The sequence below is a fragment of the Talpa occidentalis genome, unplaced genomic scaffold, assembly GCF_014898055.3.
Source record: "Talpa occidentalis isolate TD23 unplaced genomic scaffold, MPIMG_talOcc4v2.1 talOcc4.3, whole genome shotgun sequence".
Lineage (NCBI taxonomy): Eukaryota > Metazoa > Chordata > Mammalia > Eulipotyphla > Talpidae > Talpa > Talpa occidentalis.
The window spans coordinates 67,936,273-67,963,399 of NW_023603184.1; the positions used below are offsets into that span (position 1 = coordinate 67,936,273).

The 27,127-nt window shown below is 32.5% G+C and overlaps 1 protein-coding gene across 4 annotated transcripts in view; it reads right to left on the reverse strand.

Moving 5' to 3' along the window:
* Nucleotides 1–27,127, reverse strand: part of DPP10 (dipeptidyl peptidase like 10) — a 611,591-nt gene that overhangs the window by 394,663 nt on the left and 189,801 nt on the right. For all 4 annotated transcript variants that reach the window (XM_054699639.1, XM_037523252.2, XM_054699638.1 and 1 more), the window contains exon 3: nucleotides 11,539–11,634. In XM_054699639.1, coding sequence (XP_054555614.1) covers nucleotides 11,539–11,634 — 96 coding nt within the window. The remainder of the gene's footprint in view (nucleotides 1–11,538; nucleotides 11,635–27,127) is intronic.

Below are 27,127 nucleotides of genomic sequence, written 5' to 3' on the forward strand. Positions count from 1 at the left end.
CTGACCTGTACCCCAGTTCTTGTATGCATAAATAAATAAATCTTGAAAAAATGGAAAGAAAACAGAAGAGGGAAGAGCACTATGACTAAGGCTACCAGAATGGGGATATGGTGGTGTGGAAGCAAACAGGAAAAGTTGTTCAGTGGAGGTATTGTGGATGTCGTAAAATAACATAAAATAACATCTGCAGTGGTACAAATCAATACCCCTAAGATATATACTGTGGTATAAGTCAAAATTACCTCCACAAATATAACTTAACCAAACAAACAAAAAAAGAGCTCTCAATTCTTCATGAGTCCAATCCAACTGAATGTGATCAATTACTGTTTTTCCCCCAACATTTTCAAAATCAATAGGGGGCAAAACTGAGTAACCTCAAGTAAGTAACTATGGATTTCAGAGATGAGTATTTCCAAGTCTATAAAAAGCTCTCAATTATCTTGTCATCTAGAATAGATTAAGCAAGGAAAACAACCACAGAGCTGTCTTTGACAGGGGATTTCAGTTAAATGTTTCTCATTTGTGCATTTACTTTTTGCAATGGAATCATTTTTCCCTTTTAAATGAAAAAAATCAATATGAAATCTAGTTTTATGGTTAACCAATTTATGTGAGACTGTTTTGGCTAAAGCTGGAAATCAGAAATGTCTTTCTTGTACTTGTTCCATCTATAATGCCAGAGACACATCATTGTATTCCAAGTTTTGCATGGTCAAATCTGAAAACTTATCTAAACATTTTCTTTTGTGCTTATCTCTGTATGTGTTACAGATGTATTTAAAATGATTATTGTGAATAGAATTGTTTTTCGCTTGGGCAGAACAGTCAATAAACTGAACAATAACAAGCAAGTATTGAGATACTGAGTAAAAAAAAAAATATAAAGGTTACATCTCTACTTATCCTAGAATATCCTCTGACCTTGTTAATTTAGTGAATTCTATTCATTCTTGAAAACTCTACTATTGCTTTACTGTCTGGGTAGTTGTTTGAGAATGTGCTATTAAATGTAGATATAAAGAAATGTTGATTTCCAGCAAGTGTATGAAAAATTGCCATCATATGAAAGCAGTTTTTCATTATCATATAATTTCCTATAACAATGTCAAATTTCTACCCCCAAAAGTACTTTAAAGTATTTCAAGTTAGAAGGAGAAAGCGCTATTGCACCATCACACACCCCCCCACAAATGCATAACATTCTGCCCTTCAGTAAAACACCTCATTGCATTAAAATATATATAAAAAAACTAAATTGCCCAAACTTTAATCTAGTGATAATACATTGAGAATGTTTCTCATCCTCCTTGACCAAATTCAGTTCAAATTAATGACTTAATTTAAATACTGCCCAAAAGAAGATAATTAAGAGTGACAGGGATTGCTATTTCGAGTATTTGAAAATTAATGAATTGGGAAAAGGAGATGGATATGTTACAATAAGATAAATTAATGAAAGAATGAAAAAATAGTGAACATTATATTATGTAAGCTTTGCATATTAGCAGAAGTATTCAATTACACCTTTCATCCAAAAACAAGGCTGTGTGTCACAATTTCCATTCTATGTTCCTTGAAGCGCTGAAAATTTCACAAAGGTTGCAGGGATTACAGGGAAGAAAGGAGGGAAATATGGTACACTTTAAATCTCTTGTCCCTAATTTATTCTTTATGCAGAGGGTGTATCCTTTCTCTCCTTTCTCTCCTCTTCTCGGCCCTCCTCTCTCCTTTCCAGCCCTGACATATCCTTTCCCTCCTTCCATGTATTAATCTGTTAGCACAAAATTTCACAACAAGAAGAGATGGAGGGGCCTCCCTGGTGGCACAAGGGTTAAGCACCGCACTATGGAGCAATCTGAAGACTCTGCAGAACCAGTTCGATCCCTGGCCAGGGAAGTGACCCACATGACTCAGCAGGCCTCTCCTGACTCACCCACTGCTCCCCTCAGCAGTGTATTTCAGTCAGTCTGCCCATTCTGTTCCCCACTCTGTCTCTGGTGAATCCTCTCACCCATCCCCCACCCCCGCATCTCTGGACTGTACTTCAGCTCTTGTATGCATAAATAAATCTTAAAAAAAAAAAAAGAAGAAGAAGAGATGGAAAGGCTGTAATGAATTGTAAGGCATTCTAGGTAATCTACAATAATTAAGTCAGACCTTAATTTACTGGGTAGACTAAGAAAATTTATGGCAAATTCATTGATAACTTCTGACTACATGATATTCATGTGATTAAGTCTCTTTCCTAAATTTATACACCAGACAGAGGAATAGCTATGGCACAATTTCTTTAATTTTTAAGTTATTTTCAAATAAAAAAATTTGAATTCCAGTCCAAAACCTAGAATGATAACTAGTTTTTCTATTTGAACTTCTATGAAATATCAGCTTGTTTGCATAACTATTAAAGCTAGTGTTACCCGATATTTAATAGAATGTTGACTTCCCCATAACTTCAAAACAAAGAAATATCAATAATATACTTTGCAAAAAATATGGAAGTCCATCAGTTTATTATTAGTACATGTAATTCATTTATTGAAGAAAAAGGCTCATTTGATGCTATACCTCATTGAAATTTCAGTGATTTATAGATCCTAAAGTCCTTTAAAATTATGAGATATTTTGATGAAGAATTTTAAAAATTAGTCAAGATAAATAAATGGAATTGAGAACTTAAAAAGGAAAAATATCATGTTATTAATATTAAATATTGCCTAATTACTAGTACATCTGCATTCTCTCTCAAAATTATACTAAATTATAAATGAAAAAAGAGAGCTGTGCTTAGCAGATACTATATCATACTTATCTGAATAGCACATTCAACTGAAAACTAGAACTGTCAGCCTCTAAGAAACTGTGAAGTGTTTTCATCACCTATCATGTTCCTGGAGTTGAATGAAAATCAAAATAGTTAGATTAATAGGCTATACTGCAAAAAAAAGAGGTTAAAACACAAACACACATACACATACACAAAACAAAAAGAATCTATATTCCACCATCATCGTCTGTTACAATTCAAGTGATTGTAGCAATCAGAAATCAGGCAACCATCTGCCTGCAGCCTCAGGCTATGCTCAAGTATCCCACATGCTGTGTTTTGCTTTCTAATTCTGCACACCCCTTTTCCCCAGCCACACACACACACACACACACACACACAGTTTCATTCCTATAATACCCATGAAAAATACCAACTTCTGGAAAGTACTTAAGTATAAAGGATGGCCTGAAGAAGATAGTGATGCAGCCCATGTATTGTAAAATATACGTAGTTCCTATAAGAAAAGCTATAAGCTTAAGGAAAAGCAAGAAAAATTGTCCTAAAAGGAAATTCTTGGAAAAGTTACATGATTTTTCATTAGTGCTATTTAGAGTGTCAGAGAGGCAAGAATTGAAGATATGGGAAAAGTTCAATGTCAATTCTCATAAGGCTTCATGAGCTGGAATCGGCTTAGACACTGGTAAGTAATCCGGGAACAAGGCAACCCATTTCCCTAATTCCATGGATCCTGGAATACACTGCTAAGAAAAAATAAATGCTAAGTCTAGATGGATAGTCTTTCCTCCAAAAATAAAGAGCAAAACAACACTTATGAATGAAAACTCAAAGAACAGAATCAACGGGAATGAAAGTGGAGGTAATCTGACATTGAATTAAGCATAGAAGATCAGATATTTTTTTCTAAAAATTAAACAATATTTAAAAAAGTATTTAGTAACTTGAAGTAAATATGACAATATGCTTTTCATATTGCTATGGTTATCATAGCATAAAACTATGGGAATAAAAGGCTGTAAAGAATGCCAAAAATAAGTATAAAATTAATATATTCAAGGAACCAAATTTCAGCATCATCACTGGAAGTATGAATGAGTAGAATTTATGCTTAAACAAAAGAAATAAGTAATGTAGAAATTAAGTTTCAGAAGCCATTAGAAAAAAATGAGGGACAAGCTGACAGATTAAAAAAAAAAGACTTAAAGAGTCATCTTATGCATTCAAGGTCACCACTTTGAGAAAGAAAGCAAATAATTGTATTACTGAAGTGCCACGTCTCAGCCAAATCCCATGTACTAATCTCTATTTGTGTTCTCTTTCTTTTAAATTGAGCTTTTAGATGATCTGAATTAGTAAATCTATACTCTGAAACTTTTATTAAGGAAGTTCAGAAAAATCCAGTAATATATTAATACTAATTTTTAAAAACAACTTATCACTAGTTTATTTTAAACATCCCTCTGTGCCTTTAAGACCTTGACTATAGTATTCACTTCCTTTAACTCAAAATGTGGCTTGGAATGATGACTATGAATGGCAGCAGTTATTGGATATAGATCCAACTTAACTCAAATAAATTTACTGCATACCTAAATGGTGTTAGGCATTGAACTGGGTGATAGAGGGCCAAAAATAAACTATATGGTCCCACTCTGAAATGCCTTACAGTAAATGGAGGAAGAGCTCTCTAAATTGCCTTCCACTTTTAGCATTATAGGATCAATTTTCCTACACTGTATTAAGAATTTTGAAAAATCAAGAAGAAATAATTCATTTAATATATAAAAACAAGCTTTGAAAATGAAAAAAAAATTATGTACATGGATAGTCAATAAGCACTCAGGAAGACATGGTGTTCTAGGATTAATTCATACATTTTCTTTTTGATTACTTGGACCATCCCCAGCTGATGTGTACAGACTCTTCCAACTCTTTCCAACTAGAATGGTTCTAAGGAGTAGATTTACAGCATAACTTGAAACTTCCTTTATTATGGGTTAAAATAATTCTAATTTAAATTATCCATGTTTGCATTTTTTTCATTGATGTCATATCTGAAGTTAAATAGTCCTGGACTTTAGCAAAATCCATTGCCCTACTGGCATTCAGTAATCCCGAAGAAACTACTAGAATCTAGAACAGTCTGTCTAGTTACAAAGATATGTTTTATTCTAGTACAATTCCATGACACAAATTAATATTTCAAGGATCACAGCAGAAACACATAATTCTACTCAACAAAACTTGTTTCAGAAATTATAGAACAATAATGGTCTTCCTTTATACATGTAATTTGATACAGGAGTTTGTCTGTCTATATCACACCACATTCTATGGCTATCTTTAGCTAGTTACATGATTCTGTAGGTCATAGTATTTCACTTCTTTTGTTAAGCTTTAAATAACTGAAGAACTTTCTATTAATTACAAAAATAAGAAATAATATCCTCTACTATTTATATTTAAACTTAATCTATGAGGAAACATTTTAAAGTTTAGATATATAATTGTCTCTGTTTTCAAAATAAAAAGAGGGTCAGTGGCAACAAGATACCAATTCATTTGCTGAGGAACTACATACTAAAAGTTACTACTGACACTAGAAAAACAGAGACATGCAACATCTCTACTCTTAGGAATATGAGCCATGGCTGAGCATAAATATAGTCCAGAGTGACTGACTTTTTGTTTAAAACAAGATGTGTGGGAAAGAAATGGCTAAATTTAGAGCAGGCATGCTATTTCATAAGGAAAAGCAGCAATCTGCTTTAGGAGTGGAAAGGAAAATTGCTATGAGGACACAGACCCAAAACCGTGCAATAAAATATGTATGTACTTTTCATGCTCTGAACACTGCTCCATGCTCCATCAAGTCTTAGAGTAAAAAGTGGCAGTATGGCAAAATATACAGGCATGGAAATAAAACACAACTTATCAGCTGTGTGAGCCTGGGCAAGCTACTAAGTACTCTGAGCAAAGATTGCTGAGCTGTAAAGATCATAAAAATAATTCATACTTTTGTGAAGTTTCAATAGAGCTGTACACTGAAAGCAGTTAGCCCAGTAGCTGGCACATATTTAACACCCACTAAATAACTAGTTATTGGTGTTGCAATTACAACTCTGGTGTTTTCACAAAAGTAATACCCAGGAATATTGATTAATTTACCCAAGACTATATATTCTAGAGAAATGAAAATCAATTTTCATTCAATAAAAATAGACACAAAAATTTTAAGTAGCTTAAATATTAAGATAATATATATTCCTTATGATGCTTACAATGGCTTTAGAAGGGAGAAATAAGAATTGTCTTCTCAATCTTATGGATGAAGACATGACCACATAAATAAGTCAAGCTACTTGACCATCATGTTGACCATGAACAAGTTCTGATTTCCAGAGCCCTAACCCTTCCTGGGCAGACCTTACTTGAACATACTGAAAGGTTGTTTCTCCTTGATAGTTGGCAGAGCCTAAGTTGGCAACATATCTGAATGATTTGGAGCATCACAGCTACTTAATGATGATGTCAAGTTTGTGCAGTTCTTATGCTCCAGCTCACTTTCTAAAGAAACAAAATCATTATTTATATATACATATATGTATAAATATTTTGCATATAAAAGGATGTTGGTGAAGGAATATAAAGATATTAAAAGGTGGCCATACATATGCAGAATAAAAAATAAACAATTAGCAAGATTGGTGATGGCAGATAAACAAATGAACTTTCACCCTCCTAGACATACAACTAATTAGTTGTATATTTTGTTTTAATTGCAAATTGAATATCACCAGAGACCAGATAGTTGCAAGCTACCTGCTTTCAGATGGTGTTTGCAAGCACATGGCAGTGTCAGACTAATGGCTTCGGTACACAGCCCAGTAATGAATGTTTGAGCTTATTAAAACCAGCCTAAGTATTGACAGCAAGAGGAGAGTATACCAGGGTGTTACCAACTGTAAGTGCAAAATGAGATTGACTTTCAAATTATATTTCAGCAACTCCATATGGCCCATTACACCAAAGAGAACAGAACTTTGTATCATGCATTGTTTCTTGTGTAAGAATGAGAAGCAGAGAAAGTTCTGTGAAAGGGGATACCATTTCATAGGAATTGTTTTTGATGAATGTGAATATTGGCTTCCTAAAAAAAAAAGACTATTAAGCCACACCTGTATGTTGACTTGGAGATAAAATAACCTCTTAAAACTAAAGCTGGACTTAGAGATCACTTTTTACAATCTCATCAACAATATATATCTCATGAAGGTGTCCCTATCACTATCACTCATAGTTTTTTTTAATGATTTATTTATTTATGCATGCAAGAGCTGGGATGTAGGTCAGAGGTGCAAGAAGGTAAGAGGGTTCACCAGAGACAGAGTGCGGAGCAGAACAGGCGATTGACTGAAACACACTGCTGAGGGGAGCAGTGGGCAAGACAGGAGAGGTCTGCTGTGCCCAATCAAAGTTTTGATCATATCAGCAAGGATAGAGAACACATTTTTTCTACCACATTCTAAACAAAACTTGGAAAACTATATTAGCCAAACACAAGTTATCATAGTTGGGCAGATATCTATTCCCATTGACTTTCATTTCACTTAATTCTAAAGCCTGTAAGATAAAATACCTTAAGAATTAGCACAATTTCAGAAACTAGCTAAGATCAGCACAGAATTATCTCCTTAAACACAGCTTTTGAATACTAATTTCACTTCCTCAAGGCTTTAGATATCAGAAAAGATAATGTGAACAATGGGTGAAAATTTATACAGTCAGTTTCCTTGAGTGAAAGAAGTGTGATTGTGCATCTTTTAATATTCATATTTAGAAAAAATCTTTACTATATATATTAAATGAGTTGAATGAATTAAAAAAGAGGATAAAAGAGATGGAAAAGTATCTACCAGCCAGCCATATTTCTGTTGGCAAACCCAGTTTCTAGGCCAACAAAATCAAAAGCAAACATATTTGCATAGACTGCACCACAACTATGAAAATGTCATTTATTTTTACTGCAAACCTTTCAAATGCTCACAGATCCCACTCGGAAAATACAAACTCTATGCAGGGCACATAATTGGAACTCAGTAATGCTTGTTGATGAACTCTAAGCATAATTGTTTCATCCTACTCACTCAGACATTTTTCATTCTTTTAAAAACTAAAAATTCAATTTTCTATTTCAAATAGTATGTTGTAACAGGAAATTTCAGTTTTTTTCTAATCTAGAGTTTTGCTTATATTTTCCAACTAACTTTAAATACTACAAAGCAATCATTTCTAAAATGTAGAAATACATTTCTACATTTCTAAAATATAGAAATATTCTTCTTTTGGAAAACCTTTCCTTTCCCCTGTAATATTAACATTGAATTTTATGGGTAAATAATTTTCCTTTTGGTGTTTAATATAAATATTTTCATTTTAATACAAGCTAGAATGTTTAAAACATCTCCTTAAAGAAAATTATTTAGATTCAAATTTCAAACCAAAGTCTGAAAATTTGCATTTAGTATATAAGGTTGTCATAATATGCTTTTAAAAAATAAATATTTAGATTTTTCTTAAATTTCAAGCACTATCAATAAAAACTTCTTAAAGTTTATATAGCAAAGAAAACTTTTTAAAGTTTATATAGTAAAGAAAACATTTTTGGTAATTTGGAAAAAATATTTATGTGTTTTAATGGCATACTTCTTTAATTTTGGCAGGAAATGGAATGATCTACTTTTGATAGTGATACTTTGACATATATTACTCTAACAAAGGGTCAACCAATATAACAATTAATTATAATGCAACCTAATTTTCAATTCTCTGAGCTACAAATCAGAATTCATAACTTCAACAAAGCTTTATGTATTTATATGACTGGAAGAAAAAGAACATTATAAACCTCATTGAATAATCTGTCTTAACTTTTAGGGAAACAAGAGAATGAGACTGCTATTTTTAGAATTTGTCCCTCTTAATTGAGCCCTTGTTGCTCAAAGGAAGCTCTCATTCTTTCAGGGAGAGTACTAACTCCATGTCCCTCTCTTTACCTCTCTCAATATCAGTTTTATTTTCTGGATTTTTTTTTGCTTGAGACCCTCAATTAATAGTGGATCTTACTTTGATGGTCATTCATCATCAAACTTATATAAAGAGATGAGTGGTTTTAAAGAAGATAGATTCTCATTTTTCAAGGTAACATAACTAGGAAGAAGATGCTATAAAAATGGAGATTTCAAGGATATGAGCAGATTTGGGGAAGGCCATTGTTAAGCTAACCATGAACATGAGCACCCATCCGAGGCTGCAATGACATTCACACCTATATGATTTGAGAACAAGCATAATGAATGACATTGCTGCACTATAACCTACACGTCAGGGCTGTCTAGACTCCCTGCTTCTCCTTGACCAGTAATGCATTAAGTGTTCCCATGGCGACCTCCAAGAACTAAATGAAGATTCCAAATGAGCTTAGTTTATATTCTTTCATGCAACTTATATACTAAGAAAACCTGGTGAGACATCCCAGGGAATAAAGAAAGCTCACATTTTACATTTAGATGTAATCTGTTATAATTAGGCCAAGGTTACACATTCTATTCATATATTTCTCTCTGAATTTCCTGGCTATGTAAGGAATATGTAAATAGGCCAAGTGCGTAGTGATTGCCAAAAAGGCGACCTGGGTTGGATAAAAGGAATGAATGAACATAAATCTGTTACTCAAAAAGCAACCCGGTGCACACAACCTACCAACAGCGAGTCAATTCCTTCAGTATTTGTAAAGACTGCACACCTCTAACAGCTCAGATTCTGCTTATTCCTATTTAAAGACTTGTTTTTACATCAAATTTCTTTATAAGCAATATAGTCTTATATTTAACTTAGAATATAATAATTACACTGCAGTTTTAACCCAGGATATTGTTTCAAGATCAGATTTACTGATGATTGGTAAGGAAATTACCAGAAATAATTAGTATTATTAACTTTAATATATTTTCTTGGTATCATGTGAAGTTCTGGAGTTGAATGTGTGTCCTAGAAAATGAAAGGTGGCTTATTTTAGTAAGTAGTTCACTACTTAAATTATCTATTTGGTCCTTTGGCGCTCAAAGTGTCAGTAATACACAGGAGTAAATGCCTCTTTAAATAGTCTAGGTTAACCCGAGAAAGGACATAAGATTCATGAATTCTTCCATGCTTTCCAAAGTTGAAGATTTCACAAATTTTAATAACTTGGCCAAATTCATGGTGACAAAACATGAGAATATTATTTAATCTTTCAAAGATTATCACAGTTTTTCATAATTTTTTGTCATTCTTTCAATAAAACAAACTTGCTAACAAATAAAAGAGGACTAAAATTACAATAACAAATTAGGAGAATATTTGTGACAATGGACAATGTTTAGTAATGATATACTTTTTCATTAACCTTCTTTAGTCAGAGTACTCACAAGAAATAATCATAATGCAAAAACAAAAAAAAATAACAAGTTCCAAAATTATGAACAATTCAAAATGAAGATATTCAAATAAATTAATAAAATTGCTATCATATTTTCTCTCTGTAATACCAAAACTATTATACACACTCATCTTCCCATTGGTTCCAAGTGAAACTTGGGTTCACAGAAAAAAAAAAAAAAAACACTGAATTTCAATTAAAAGCATTCATTCATTTATTCGCAAAACAAATTTTGAGTGCCTGTTGATCTCCAGGAACTACATCATTGCTTGGTAAACAAGTATGATTTGGCCTTGTCTTCTTGAATTAAGTTACATTCTTTTCAAAGCATTCATCCATTAATATTTAATATGCAGTTATGAATGTACTTAATTAGACTATTAGAGAAGAAAGAATTGACTGTAAGTGAGATGGTCTTAATCAAATTAAAAAAGCAAAGCTCTTTTTATTTATCATATAAATCTCTATGCTTGAAAACCAGTGAAGATGTTTTCTAAATAAAGTGTAAGACAAAGATTAATAACTGCAACCACAGTGATTATTATGGCAAATTTGAATATTCAAGGCCTAAAATCTGACTTCCTTTTCCCCAACACATTTCTTATGATGTGATTACCCAACATGTGCCCCTTATTAGTTTCCATAAAGTTAAACCAAAAGTCCCAGAGCTGATCAGTGGTTATAGATTCAGTGATGTCTTAGTATAATGTAACCACTTTTAAAAACTTTTTAAAAATAATGAAACCAGAAATAACCTAAGGAGAGTTGAAGCAGTTTCTTTGCCAGGAAAGGAAAAGACAAAATGCAATATGTTTCCATACCATTTATAAACATTTCAACTCTGCAGAGTTTTTGTAGTTTATAGCACTTAAACTGAAAAGTCACCCAAAAAAAAAAAAAAAAAAAAAAAAAAAGAGAAAACTAATGTGACTGCCAAATTTGAATCATTTATATACATTTCTAGGCTCCGAGGAAAAATTATCCAGGGAAATGCCAGAAAGCAGCATATGCTTAAAGTCACACAACCAATGACCAAGAGGGAACAGCAGATATAATCTAGTCAGACTAATGTTTAGTTCTAATGTTGTTGACGAACTGTATTAGCAATTGCTTTTCTCATATGAACCAAGGCATTAATTTCTGATTAAATGGTATATGTAATTTTTGAAGCATAATGCCAGTTAAAATATTAACTACAGATACCACTATTAATTTTAATTACAAAGAACTCAAAATAAATATAATATATAAAAAGAAACAAACATACCATTGATCCATCGAGCTTCTGGGTCATGAAGCACAAAGTCTTTCCTGAAGAGATCTTCTAAAGACAATCTGGTTTCTGATGAATTTGAAAGTTCATCTAAAATAAAATAAATCTTAGATTAGACACATACTTCATGTTAATTTTTAAAACTAAAGAATGATAAATTTGGGGAAGTTGCTTTAAAAATGTGTTTAGAAGAAAATATGATGTCACCATGTTGACATGGTTCTTGACATTTGTAGTGTGTCTGTTTCATGACCTTTTCCAATACATTAAATTACCTTGATCTAGAACAAATATAATAGATCAATCCCTAGTTACATAATGACACATAATAAGAAAGTAATTAAGAATTCTCATTGTGCATTGTGCCCACAGGTCACATTTCACTGTTAAGCTATAGTCCAATCCATTACTTCCCAAACCACTTTGGAATATTTTCTTTTATGATGAATTTACACTTTTGTTGTAAACACCAATGATGAGAGAATTGAGGGTACTGAGTATATAAGATGAAGAAAACTTCCATCTTGGAAGGAATTCACCCAAGTAAATAGAATAAATACCAAGTTTCAACAAATACCCACTACCTAACAGACACAAAATAGATTTAAAAGTTACATGAAAAAATTCAAATAAAATGGCAGTATATTAATGAAAAGCAAACATTTATATTTGCCACAAACCTATATACATATGTTTTTCAGTGATTGTATTATAAATTAAGTACACTACTTTTTTCAATACCAAAATCTAAGATATTTACTAACAATACAGTTTAAGTACCAAAATAGGTGCAAAAGGCTGTTAACTGTAAAGAAAGTCTCTAACAATAGAGTTTATTAGATAATTAAAATGAGGATTTGAATCCAGAAAACAGTCTGACAGTTTGTACTTGGCGAGAGCTATTCCAATAAACACAAGTTTTAATTTTATCTATATAGGTAGGAGCAGTGTGAAGACATTAAGAGTGTAATTTTTAATTAAACAATGTATTTTAGGTAACATTGGTTTACAGCACTGTAATTGATACACCCATATTCACTTATCAGTGGATTGATGTACCCATATCCAAAAATACTATATTAGTATATATATCATACACTGTTGAATCCATTGTATTCCTTCACTCACTTTCCCCATCTAGTAGCTTCAATTCTGCAGTCATATTTCTAACTTTTTATGGTTACTTCATCAGTTTCTCTGAATCAATCAAATATTGCACATATAAGTGAAATTATCCAGCATTTGTCTTTCTCCCATATCAAAAAGTATATATCTAGAAATAAACTTAATAAAAGACCTGAAAGACCTACTCATCAAAAGCGATAAGCATTACTAAAAGAAACTGAAAACACAAGGAAATGAAAATATTACATGCTTATGGGTTGGAAAAATTAACATTGTAAGATGTCCATCTTATCCAAAGAAATTTATAGATTCAGTTTAATCCCTATCAAAATTCAAATGAACTTCTTCAGACACAGCAAACATTGTTGAAATTTATATAGCACTACAAGAGACCTCTTATGTCCAAAGCAATTATGACAAAAGAGAAGGGGAAGTGAGGTAACATATGCCCAAACTTCAAACCATATTACAAGCCCATAGTAATAAAAACAGTATGGTACTGAAATAAGAGTAGACACACAAAGATGAATACAATAGAATGAGTGACATGAAATAAGCCACACTGATATAGAGATTCAATCTATGACAAAGGGGTCAAGCTTGTACATAGGAGAAAATAAATTCTCTTCAACACTCGTTGTTGGGAAAACTAGACAGCCACATGCAGCAAAAAAGAAACTAGCTCACTCTCTTAAAAATATACACATATACAAAAAATAAAAACAAAAAAAACAAAAAAAACCCAAAAAAAACAGTGGTCTCCCTGGTGGCACAAGAGGTTAAGACACAACCTATGAAGCTGTCTGTAGCCACTGCAGCACAAGTTCTATCCCCGGCCAGGGAGCTACCCATATGGTGCAGCAGACCTCTCCTGATTCATCCACTGCTCCCCTCAGCAGTGTATTTCAAATAATCTGCCTGTCCTATTCCCCACTCTGTCTCTGGTGAATCCTCTCAAATCCCTGCCCCTACATCTCTGGCCTGTACCCCAGTTCTTATATGCATAAACAAATAAATCTTAAACATATATACATATACACACAAAAAAAAACCTCAAATGGATTAATTGATGACTTGGATATAAGGCCAGAATCCATTAAATACCTAGAAAAATACACAAAAAAGGAAAACTACAGGCCAATCTCCCTAATGAACACTGATGCAAAAATCCTCAACAAAATTTTAGCTATCAGAATCCAACAATGTATCCATAAGATAATTCACCACGACCAAGTAGGATTCATTCCAGGGACACAAGGATGGTTTAACATCTGAAAATCAATCAACGTTATCCAACACATCAACAAAAAGAAATATAAAAAACATATGATAATATCAATAAATGCTGAGAAAGCTTTCACAAAGTGCAAAACCCATTCATGATAAAAGCCCTTGAAATTCTTGGGATACAAGGAACATACCTCAACATCATAAAGGCCATCTATGACAAGCCAACAGCCAGTATCATTCTCAGTGGTGAAAAGCTGAAAGCAATTCCATTAAGATCTGGAACAAGACAAGGATGCCCACTCTCACCACTGCATTTCAATATAATACTGGAAGTCCTAGCCAGAGCAATAAGGCAAGAGAAAGACATACAAGGAATGCAAATAGGAAAAGAAGAAGTCAAACTATCACTATTTGCAGATGATATGATAATATATATAGAGAACCCCAAAAACTACACAGAAAAACTAATTCAACTCATCAATCAGTTCAGTAAAGTGGCAGGATACAAAATCAACACACAAAAGTCAGTAGCCTTCCTATACACAAACAATAAATCTGAAGAAGAAGAAATCAAAAAAACCATCCCCTTTATTATTGAAACAAAAAAAATCAAATATTTGGGAATAAATCTAACAAAAGAGGTAAAGGACCTATACAAAGAAAACTATAAAACACTGTTAAAAGAAATAGAAGAAGACACAAAGAAATGGAAAGACATCCCCTGCTCATGGATTGGAAGAATAAACATTATTAAAATGGCCATCCTACCAAAAGCAATATACAGATTCAATGCTATTCCAATCAAAATTTCAATGTCATTCTTCAAAGAAATAGAAAAATTATTGATGAAATTCATATGGAATCACAAAAAACCCCGAATTGCCAAAGCTCTCCTGAAAAAGAAAGAAGGGAACGGAGGCATTACACTCCCAGACTTCAAACTATACTACAAAGCCATAATCATCAAAACTGCATGGTATTGGAACAAGAACAGACATACAGACCAATGGAATCGAATAGAAAATCCAGAAATAAACCCACAGATTTATGGTCAACTAATCTTTGACAAAGGAGCAAAGACTATGCATTGGAGCAAAGAAAGTTTGTTCAATAAATGGTGCTGGGAAAACTGGGTCGCTACATGCAAAAGAATGAAGCTTGACCACTACCTCACACCATACACAAAAATCAACTCAAAATGGATTAAAGAACTAGACATAAGACCTGAAACCATAAAATATATAGAAGGAAATATAGGCGAAACACTACGGGATATGCACATCAAAGACATCTTTACAGATACATCACCCAAAGCAGTGATAGTGAAGGCAAAGATAAACAGCTGGGACTACATCAAATTAAAGAGCTTCTGCACAGCAAAAGAGACAATAACAAAAACAAAGAGAAACCCCACTGACTGGGAGAACATTTTTGCACCCAACACTAATGATAAAGGACTGATCACAAAAATCTGCAAAGAGCTGAGACTCAACAACAACAAAGAAAATAACCCAGTCAAAAAATGGGCAGAAGAGCTAAAAAGAAACTTCTCCGAAGAGGAAATGCAAATGGCCAACAGGCATATGAAAAAATGTTCAACATCACTTGTAATCAGGGAAATGCAAATCAAAACTACCATTAGATACCATCTTACACCAGTGAGAATGGCACATATTAAAAAAACTAGCAACAACAAATGTTGGTGAGGTTGTGGAGAAAAAGGAACTCTCCTGCACTGCTGGTGGGAGTGCAAACTGGTCCAACCACTATGGAGAGCTGTGTGGAGATTTCTTGACCTACTAAACATAGAGCTTCCATATGATCCAGCAATTCCACTCCTAGGTATTTACCCAAAGGACACAGAAACATCAATTCCAAAGAGCACCTGCACACCTATGTTTATAGCAGCACTATTTACAATAGCTAAGTTTTGGAAACAGCCCAAATGCCCAAAAATAGATGACTGGATCAAGAAGATGTGGTACATATATACCATGGAATATTACTCAGCATTCAAAAAAGATAAACACATGCAATTTGCAGCAACATGGATGGCACTGGAAGGGATCATGCTCAGAGAAATAAGCCAAAAAGAAAAAGAAAAATACCGGATGGTCTCACTCATAGCAGGAATCTAGAAAACTTAAATAAGGGACCAGGAAAATGAATAACTATAAGAAAGTGAAAATCAAAATCAACAAAAAACTATGAACCAGAGACACTTTTTGGGGGGTGGGGGCGGGAGGGGAGGGATTGGGGTCAGAATGGGGGGGTTGCAATTGTATGGGGAATATAAAAATAAAATTTATTATTAAAAAAAAAAAGATAGTTTTTGTTCTCTTGCCTGGTATAGGAGGGCAGGGTTCCCAGAAAATTTTGCTATGTATTTACAAAGCTATAGACACTTTTGTGATGTTTTCTTTTCCTTACAATACAATGGCATTGTTTATTTACTGTATAAAATAATCTCTGTGACCTTTCTGCTATAACCTTCACTCTGGCTGAAAATAAAATGTCAACAATATATACTAATCTCATTAGAATTTTTTAAAGATTCAGCACATACTCTATAGCAAGAGCTTTGTTTCTTCTAGCTGAAGATCTGAGACAAGGAATTAATTTCCTTTTAGCAATTCCCTTCTACATGAATCTGCCATATATTTCACTCACAAAATAATTGCTAAGAAACAACTGAAAATATTACTAGTAAAATAGTAACAATGTTTGATTCTAATTCTAACAATTTTGTAACATAATTTTGTTAACATAATTTTCGTAATATAAAAATGTGCTTTTATGTAGATTTGCAACACGATGCTCTTAGATAATTACACACACTTGATCATTTGCCTAAAATTATGATACATCTTAATTTGAACATTATTCATTAAACTAATACTGTGAACATTCATTCTAAATGTATTAAGAGAGGCTGCTAGAGACCTATTTACACCCTGCCCTGAGGGAGTCACACTTGCAAAGCAAGAAAGAATATGATATATATGATAATATAAAAATAAGAGTACAAAGTGATTGAATCCAGTCCAACGAAGGGAACTATCTTACAAAGAGAGAAAGTCTCAGTGAAAATATGAAATGATGAACTGCAAATGGCACAGTATTCAAGGTAGTTTGGTGGTTTCTTAAAAAATTAAACACACTTTCACCATCTGATCCAACAATTACACTCCTTGTTCTATAATAAATGTGTTCAAAATGTATGTCCACTACACCTGAGGAGGGAAACACTATACTTCCAATACTAACAAGGCTGTAAACCAGTGATATTTCAAATAAAAACAACAAAAAACCTGCACACAGATGTTTGTAGCAGTCCTGTTCACAACTGCAAAAACTTAGAAGCAATAATGATGTCCCTTAGTAAGTAAAGGAATAAACTATGGTAAAGTAGAAAATGGGATATTACACGGTGATAAAAAAAATAAAATAATCTAGCAACTTTGAAGGGATGCAGAGGAGCTTTAAATGTTTACTAAGTGAATGATACCCACTGGAAAAGGCTATATACTGTGAATCCGAATACATAACATTCTGTAAAATGCAAACTATGGAGACAAGAGGATGAGTAAAGCAAGCAAAAAAGGAACAACGGTATAATGAAGGATAGATTAGGATTTTCAGCTGTGAACTTAATGTAGTACATACACATTATTTTCAATGATACACACCTGAAATTTATTACTCAAATTAAAATTAAAATGTATAAAATTAAAACATGCATGTGGATGTATATCTGTGTATGTGTGTGTCTGGGTGGCTGCTGGAGTTGGAAAGAAGGTAGGTTCCTGATTTATCTTGACTTACTTTTACTTATAGTGTGAAGATCAGTTTGAGTTTCATATTCAATTTTATATATTTGCCTATTGAATGCCTAATTACTTCAACAGCATTTGCTAAAAAGCATTTGTTTCATTTTACTGAATTATTTATTAACTTGAATGTCAAAAAGAACCTTGCATAAGTGTGGTAAGAATGGCATGCTTATTTTCTGTTATGGCAGGATCTTTAAATTTTCATTATATCTGAGGTGTTTTCTTGATTTTTGAAACGGAATCCATTTTTATTCCTGTATCACTTAGAATTTTTGGTTGAAATTACTGTCATCATATACTTCCAGCTTCTTTTCTAAAAACATTTTTCTCTCCCCCCATCCTCTCATTCTGGTAGCCTCAATCTATAGTTAGACTGTTAGGGTTTGATGTGGTTTTGTTTTCCTGCTAAGTGAAATAACTCAAAAGGAGAAAGACAAATATAGGATGATTTCATTCACATGTAGAAAACAGATAGTTTAATTTTAACAATAAGAATTTCTCTTTTAACTCCAATTGCCCCTAGAACTTATTCTAAAATCAACCCACTAAAGTAATTCAAATTACTGTAATTAAATCTTCCTTTTAAACAATACTTATAGAGAGAGGTAATTTAAGGATTAATTTCTTTAACTTCATCATTGCTGAGAAAGTGAAGGATATTTTTCTCTTTTTCCTTTTTGCTCATTTCTATAAATTTCCTTTAGCTGCGAGCACTATCCCTGAGGTCTCTTGAATTTTTCAGTCCTAGAATAAAGACTTCCTCCTTCTACATATAATGAATAATTAAGCTCCTCTTTTAATAGCCTCAGAGGCTGCCTTCTATCCCAAATCTCTTTTTATCTCCAACTCTTATCATAATCTTTGGGGTGTTCATTCTTTGTAATCAATCTTCCCCTTTCCAAATGTCCTAAGCTCTATTGGGTCTTATGATCTTCATTTCACATGGGGAAACTTAGGCTGAGCAAAATTAAAAAGCTTGACAAAGGTCACATGACTAATAAGAGGCAGGACTGCAATGGAACCTACATGTCTGACTTATATTACGTATCCTGACTCTTAACATATGCTTTCATTCTATTTAATACTCTACTAACTAGGTCTTTATAAAAAAAAAGACTACAGAATTTTAAAAATGAATGTGAAGAATATTCTTATTGCCTTGTAGAAATGAACACTTTTGCCAACTGATGTTGTCCCTCAGTTTGTTAGCTTCTGTTTTGCTCTAAGTCTCCCATGAAGGTACCACTGCCACAGTCCTTCTCCTTTCTCAAGACAGCAGTGCCTTAGCACTCATTAACAAGTGAGACTTTTTATTTGCATTCAAGAACCTTGTCTATAACATGCCAGCCTAAATTTCCAAATTCACCCTCTGCTCATTGTTGTGTAGTGTTTAGCGCCACAACTTCAGTAGGATCCTTAATACATCTCATCAGCAAATATTATAACCCACCTTGCAACTTCATTTCTAAGGCACTAACTACTTGATGTTAGAATCTCCTGGAGAAACCTTACTATCAGATACATTTTCATAAATTTCTCTGTATTTTAAGTACAAGGTCATACTTAGCAAGCAGAGAATCCTAGATGCCATACCTCCAAATGATTCAAATTGAACACTGAAAAGGTAGCTCAGAAGAAAATGGATATTTTGTAAGTCATCTTAAGAGATGATCTCTCAATAAATTCCTTTTCCTATTAATATTCAAAGGAAAAATTATGAAATCAAAGTCTATTCACAAATATCAAAATATTACTCAAATTCAATATTTACTTCACATAGATCTTCTATGTGAAGTATTTACTTCACATAGTCTTCTCTACTTTAGTACTGGGTGTCATATTTTTTATAATTAAATATGAAATATTTAATTACATGAAATATTTAATTATAAACACAATGCATAATTATATTTATAATTAAATATGAACTATTTATTAAATATAATTACAAAATATAATGTATGAAATATAATTATATGAAATATAATTGTACATTATATTTACAATTAAATATGAAATATTTATCCAATGAGTATGTATAGGTGTGAGCATGTACATGTGTGAAAACTTGAAAATGTAATACATTTTAATAATTGCTGTTATGAAAGTATTTGTTAACCCTATAACCCTATGTTGTCATTTTGAAATGCAACTTAAAAATCCAGTGATAGAGGATGACACAGTATGACAATAATCACAATATTTAAAATATTAGTAAAAGAAGAGCTATTTGCTAAATAGTTGCAGGTACAGAATCTTAGCTAAGACATTCAGCTTTGTCAACATGAATGTAATAAAATAACTGAAATTAAATAATTCACTCTATGTTCTTTCCCCTACTCTAGTCTGTCTTTAATAGACTACTATTCATATTTCTGTGCTTTCTTCCAAAAATCCAATCACACTGTTAAATAGCCTTTTGAAATAAGTTTGCTGTATAATCTTAGAAGAAGAAGGACTGTTCTTTAGTATTGAGCTGAGAAAAAAGTAGTTTATGATTTTCAGTCTTTGGTTTATCTTTATTGAGACAAATTGTGTTACTTTTTATCTAGTTTAATCTTGGCATCTGAGGTTGAGAAATGTATATATTTTTTAATTTAGATACTATTTTAAAAAAACAAATCCTTTCAAAACAGTAATAAAAAGAAAAAATAATCAGTTATCAGTTTGTTTTTCAGAATCTGCCAGAAGCACAAATCCATTTCTCCTTTCAGGCCATGTGATATACTTGCTTCTCAGCCACAGGGGAGCCTGCCGCCTCCAGTTCCCATTCTTTGTTTAAACTTCTGTTTCTTCATTTAAAAATATCTTTATGGGCCTCCCCGGTGGCGCAGCAGTTGAGCGCTGGGTTGCGAAGCTGCCCGCAGCCTCTGCAGCGCCGGCTCGATCCCTGGCTGCTCCCCAGCCACCTAAGGAGGGTCCCACATGGCGCGCAGACCTCTCCTGCCGCCCGCTGCTCCCCTCAGCAGTGTACTTCGGTCCTTCTGCCTGCTCTGCTCCCCACTCTGGCTCTGGTGAATTCTCTCACCCTCCCGCACTTCTGACTATACCCAGTGCTTGTACAAATAAATAAATAAATAAATCTTAAAAAAAAAAATCTTTATTTTCTATGTTTAGTTTTAGTAAAACTTGTCTCTTCCTGCATATTCACCTCAAATGTTACTGAATTTTAAGTTTTTGGAAGCATAACACCAATGTACCATCCTTATACAATTAGTTGAAAACACAATGCAAAATTATAACTACAATAATAAAATTCCAGATCTTTTAAAAATGTTTGTTGTTTATATATTCTCTAACAAGCCAAAGGACATTCAAATTTTGATTTTCTATTTAACAGCAGAAACATTAATTTTTCTTTCATTTACTATAAAACTTTTTTTTTCCATGCTTTTCTTCCACAGGATGCTAGACACTACAGAGCACATTCAATATGGTCAAAACCTGTCATTTCAGATCAGATAGAAGATGCTGAGTTCTTTTATGTTGTCTAGCTTATCACCTAGAAAATGGATCAAAGGGTTATGCTTCCCAGTTAAGGAGTTACATAGTTCATAATGTAAATATGAAGATTAAAAACATTACCAGAATAGGCAATAATCACAGTATATATCTAAGTACAAGCTACATCTATATTTTCTAAATAAATGATCACAAATATGAAAATCATTCCACAAAGTACTTAGCTCATTTAATGTCAATTACTATCATTATTATTATTAAAACTCAAAAATGCTTAAGTTAATACAAGCACCTTCAAATTCTTCAATATCAGAACCACAAAAGTGACTTCCTATTCTTTTAGGATATTTGTGTCTTTCGTAGTTGTTCCCTTCAATCAAAATGCTTCTGCTTATGTTTTTAGGTTCACCTGACAAAAGCAAAATACTACATTGCTTCTTACAGTTAATGGAAAAATTTAGTAAAGCATAAAATTCACTCAGAAATCTCATTTGAAAAGTAGGGCACTTGACTATGTTGAATGTTTAAGGTCAGAAATATTAATCACACAAACAATAAACTGTAAATTTGGTCAGTGAAAGAAACTTTAATCAACTTGTCATTTAGTATTGTTGTGAACACTGGTTGATCATTCAAGTAAGAACAAACACACAAAAGTAAAAGCTCTTAATGCATCATTTGACATCTGTTTTATACTCCCAGAAAATTATCTTTCTCCTTGGCATGCCAAGTTTCTCCTTTTGCGTCTATTTATTTTACCTTTTCTTACTCTGTCTATTACCTGGTGGTGCCAATAACTGTGTTTCTGAAGCAAGGAGAGCAGTCCATTCCTGATCAACTCTACCACCTGGTAGGGTTATGGGTGTTCTGGTGGTGGGTATGGTGTAATAACATACTTCTGCAGAGGTGTGAATTTATTCCTCCAAATCATATACAGTGTGATAAACCAAAGTTAGCAAAATTAAAATACAAAGAAAAGTCAGGAGAAACCAATAAAGCTTATTAACAATATCCCTTTAAGAGAATTCATCAACTACATGCAAATATTTCCTAAGTATCTATCTCAGTATCAGGTAGTCACATCAATTTTAATAAATTTATCACTGAAATAAAGAAAAACTTTACCAACTAGAACAACTTTAGATTCAGATAAACTTATAAAATCTAGTAATATATATTTTAGTTGACTTTATCACCTAAAACATATTATTTTCCAATGAAAAATCTTACCTTTTTGAGAATATATATATATATATATATTATACACACATATTGTCAGCATGTGACTTTCACATAAAAAACATTTTTATTTTAAGAAATGCATTTTAAAAATTGTTATATGAAAAGTTAGTAAATTATGAACAAAGTTGTATCAATACTGAAGAGATATGAGAACAGCTGACAAAAATAAGTATTATTTATTTATAAGTTAGTTTCTTCTTCCTCTTTACCCCTAGTTATTTTATGATACATGGAGAGAATTTTTTAATATGCATTGAATATTAAATTCTAAAATATGAATTAAAGTAACTTTTCCTCCTATAATGCACTAAACTTCTCTAAGATTCTCAACACATAGTTATGAACCTATTCTCTCATTCTCCATTCTCAAATGGGAATTGACAATAATACTGAAATAGTAGTAATAAGAGCTAGGAGGTCATATTTTTAACCCAGTTTAACCCTTATCAAGCTTATATGCCTCTGGCTGTATCATTCACTCTCTATAGGCATCAGTGTCCTCATTTACAAAAATAAAGAGTAATACTGAATTATACTATTGTCAGTTGTGTTCTAGGGACTCTAACAAGCTCTCTTAGAACAGAGAAGTGAGGAAGAAAAATGATGGGGTAATATGGTTAGAACTCTTCAGCTAGACCAGCTCTGCTTTGCCTTGTTTTAGTTCTCCTTATCAGATTTTCATCTGAACTGCTATGTGCATATGCTGGTATATACACACACATGTATGCACTCAGACACAAAGGTCCTGAAAGTAGCTTGCTTCTTGAAAACTTCCTAATTTTTATTATGGTTTGAACTGGCTGGCTCTCCTTTTCAGCAGAGGCTCAAATGCTCATCAAATAAGTAATGTGCTTTCAGGTTCTGAAGACCTTGTCAAATTCTGCCTCAAACTTGTCATCTCCTGAAAAAAATGAATCAAGAGCTTTAGGATATACTCATAGGTTTAATTAGTCAAATTTGTCAATTATTCAAAATGCTAATCACTCTAAAATCTCTTTCTGAGAAATTTTTACAAATTAACATCACTAGAATTTGAGTAGAAAACATCAATATGAAAAATGCACTTGCATAAAAGCTTTCACACTGTGAAAAGTAAAGGAAAATTACATGATAGACACACACACATACATATTATACAAAGATGTCTTCCCAATACCCTAAAGTGCTATCACTTTACTTCAAATCTTTGAGTCCTTTTACAGACTCACATAAAGTCTAATGTTTGTTTCAATTACATTACCATGAACAAATTTTTCTTTCATATGCTTTTTACCCCACAGTAAAGATGTACAAATGTGGTTCATAGATAGTTGTTAATTAGGGGTCCTGGAAGCCAAAATAATATTAATATCAATGTTAAGGCATTATCTTTCTTTTACACTAGGTTAGAAATTTCACTTCTGTTACAAAACCAATGGTGCATGAAACTCTTGGAGTCTCATTGCCAGTCAACACTGCAGCATCAAATGATATTGTCATCATTCTATCAATTTAAAAAATCTATTGTCACTTAAGAATTTCCAAGCTACATGAAATGTAAAAATTGTAAATTTTATTATTAATCATTAAGATTTTTAATATAAGAATGGTGAAATGAGATATAAACAACAACAGAGAATCACTCCCATTTTATACCAACATGATGGTTATCTCAAGGAAAAGCAAGTGAGAGCTGGTTGGATGATGAAATAACTGCCTTTTTTTTTTTTTTTTTTTTTAATCACAGAACACTTTTGCTGGAAGGAAAGTATAATAGGCTGTGAATAATAGTCTAATGTTTTTCTTCCAAAGGAATAAAATGGTTCTCTTATGTGAAAAGAGCAACCCACAATTGACTGTATTTGTTACAAATTATAAAATGCAACTTTTCATGCAAAACTATTAAATTTTGAAAAATGAGTTCTTTAGCTTGAATTTGCCATATTTATCTACTAAAACTTCCCTATTAGTATCATCAGTAATATTAATTGTTTGTGGTTTTCTGTAAATTAAACTTTAACAACATTTGGAAGATCTGCATAACCAATGAACTAATATTTTCGAAATGACCAATACGTGATGTCAAAGAGTCATGCATCGGTTAAAATTTTTTTCTAAATAAAATATTTTAATGTAGCAGAATATTGACACACTTTCAGATTTCACATTGCAACTAATTCAAGAATTTCCCCACTTGTGATGATTTCAAGAAATATCAAGGAAAAGTATATATAATTATGTCTAAAAGGTATTAAGCATTTCTAACTAGAGAATTTTATGAGATCAGAATTCTTGCAAATTTTCCAACTACAAAATCTGATGGCAAAATAATTAAATAGAAGTACATATGAAAATTTTAATGTCTTCTATTCAGTCAGACATTAAACATATTTGTAAATAATGTAATACAAAATAATGTTGTTCATCCCACTCATTTTTCCCTTTGGAAAAAATTTCTATTTTTATAATATTTTTATATATAATTTGACGTAACAGTATATTATCCAGTTTAAATGAACTAACAAAAATTTTAGAAAAAAAAATAATTTTCCATCCAATAAATATCAATAGGTATAAATCAAATGACGAACATTATTTTGGGGCATCAATATTTGTTGGCATGCCCTTCGCTAAGCTGTACTTTGTACACTTATTTTATATATTTTATTAAGATTTTTTTAAACCTGCATTCCAGTCTTCTAAGATATAGAAAAAAGATGCAAATCTGTAAAGATGTGGCTTTTCTTTTTATTTGATAATATCATCTGACTTAATAATAATATTCTATTATTACGTTCATCATCAAGTAGTTCACAAAGTGTTTTTCTGCATTCTCTAATTCTCTTCATTCTCTAATTTTTGATGCAAGAGGAAAAATTGTAATATTAAAATGTCACTGGTCAATATTTAATGAAAAATTAGTTTGTACCTATTGGGCATGGTATAGTAAGTGTAGGGAATAGTGTAAGTGGTAAAGATATAAAGTTTTTATTTGATGGCCCCAAATAGAATTAGAAAACTCAGTTTGATCAAAAATGACAGAAGTCAATATACATGTAAATTGTGTCAATAAAGTTTGCTATCAGAGTGATTACAATGAACCTAGGGGCTGTTTCCTGAGCAAGGCATCAAGGATGAAGCAAGATTCAAAATAAACTTTGTCAGAACTCTAGGAAAATGTCAAAGGTTTACAACAGTCAGGCAAAGATGAATCAATAAAAAGGCAACTTAAACACAGTAGGGAATCTCTGTGGCATTTCTATTTGCCATTACCACAAGCCCCTCTCTGGCTTGGTGGTGATCTTTAAGTCATCAGCCTGCATTTAGAGTATGTGACCTTTGTTCATGGGTTCTGAAGAGAATTGAGTATACCTTATCCTCAAAGAATTGTGGTCCTCTACTCTAATCAATCTGTGTGCAACTTAAAGAACTAACACATAGCACTCATTTTTGTTATCCCTGACCCAAAACATTCAGGGCAGAAAACCAGTCCATGTCCTCAAAAATACTGAAAGATAAAAGCAGTAGCTACTTGGGGAGTAAAGTTAAGGCATAAAGTAAGGCACCCAAAACTTGAGAATAAAAACTGGCAAGAGATTTTCTTTGGGAAATTAGGCATTCAAAATGCCTACATATATTAGGTAAGTTAGAAAGTCACATGTATGCCCAGAGCAGGATGTATGCTCAGAAATTACACTGAGTTTAATCTCTGTCTAAACTCTAGGCTCATTACAAGCAGGAAGTAAAAGCTAAGATAGTGCTGTAAATGAATAAGTATCATAGCACAGAATTAATCTGAAAAAGAATGGGAGAGTTTTATTTTGGTTTCTCCTTGTTCCGGGTATTTCAACCTCTTCTTCTCTTAGCTTATTACATTAAAGGAATTATTTCTAAAAACATTAACTGAGCACAAGTTAAAAGAACAGAAACTTCAGAGAACATGCATGAGACTCTAGAAAATACTTCAGAAAATTGAACAAAACCATATCCATGACCTGAAACAGGTAACAAAATAAACTTTGAAAATGGGGGGAGAATCTAATGTTCAGGTTTACCTTATTATAATATTAAAAATATATGTTTCCAACTAAAATTTTAAATCATGCAAGAAAGTATGGTCCATTCATAATAAAAAAAATGATCAGAAACTGACCCTTGAAGAAGCACAATTTACTTGAAGTCTTTAAATTAGCAGATAAGCTATCCATATACTCCCATAAGGCTTTCAGCAGACTTCTCAGCAGAAATATGATAAGCCAGGAGAAAATGAAATGACATATTGAAAATACTCAATAATAAATCTGACAGTCAAGAATACTAGTGATATATACTGCAGTAACTCAGGAATGGGTGAGAAATAAAGGCCTGACCAGGCAAATAGTAGCTGAAGGAGTTTGCCAAATTCAGAGCTTCCCTGCAAAATATATTGAAAGGAGCTCTGTAATCTAAATTGAAGAGAAGGCAAATAATTAAAAAAAGAAAAAAGAACAAGGAAATATAGACCCAGAAAACAAAACATAATGGCAGTACCAGACTTACATAGATCATTAATCATCCTTAATTTAAATGGCTGAACTCATCAATCAAAGACACAGAGGGGTTCATTGGATTAGAAAATGAAGACCAACCTTCTGCCATCACCAGAAGGCCCATATGAATTCCCAAGATAAATGTATACTCATAGGAAAAGGTTGCAAAACAATCCTATAAGG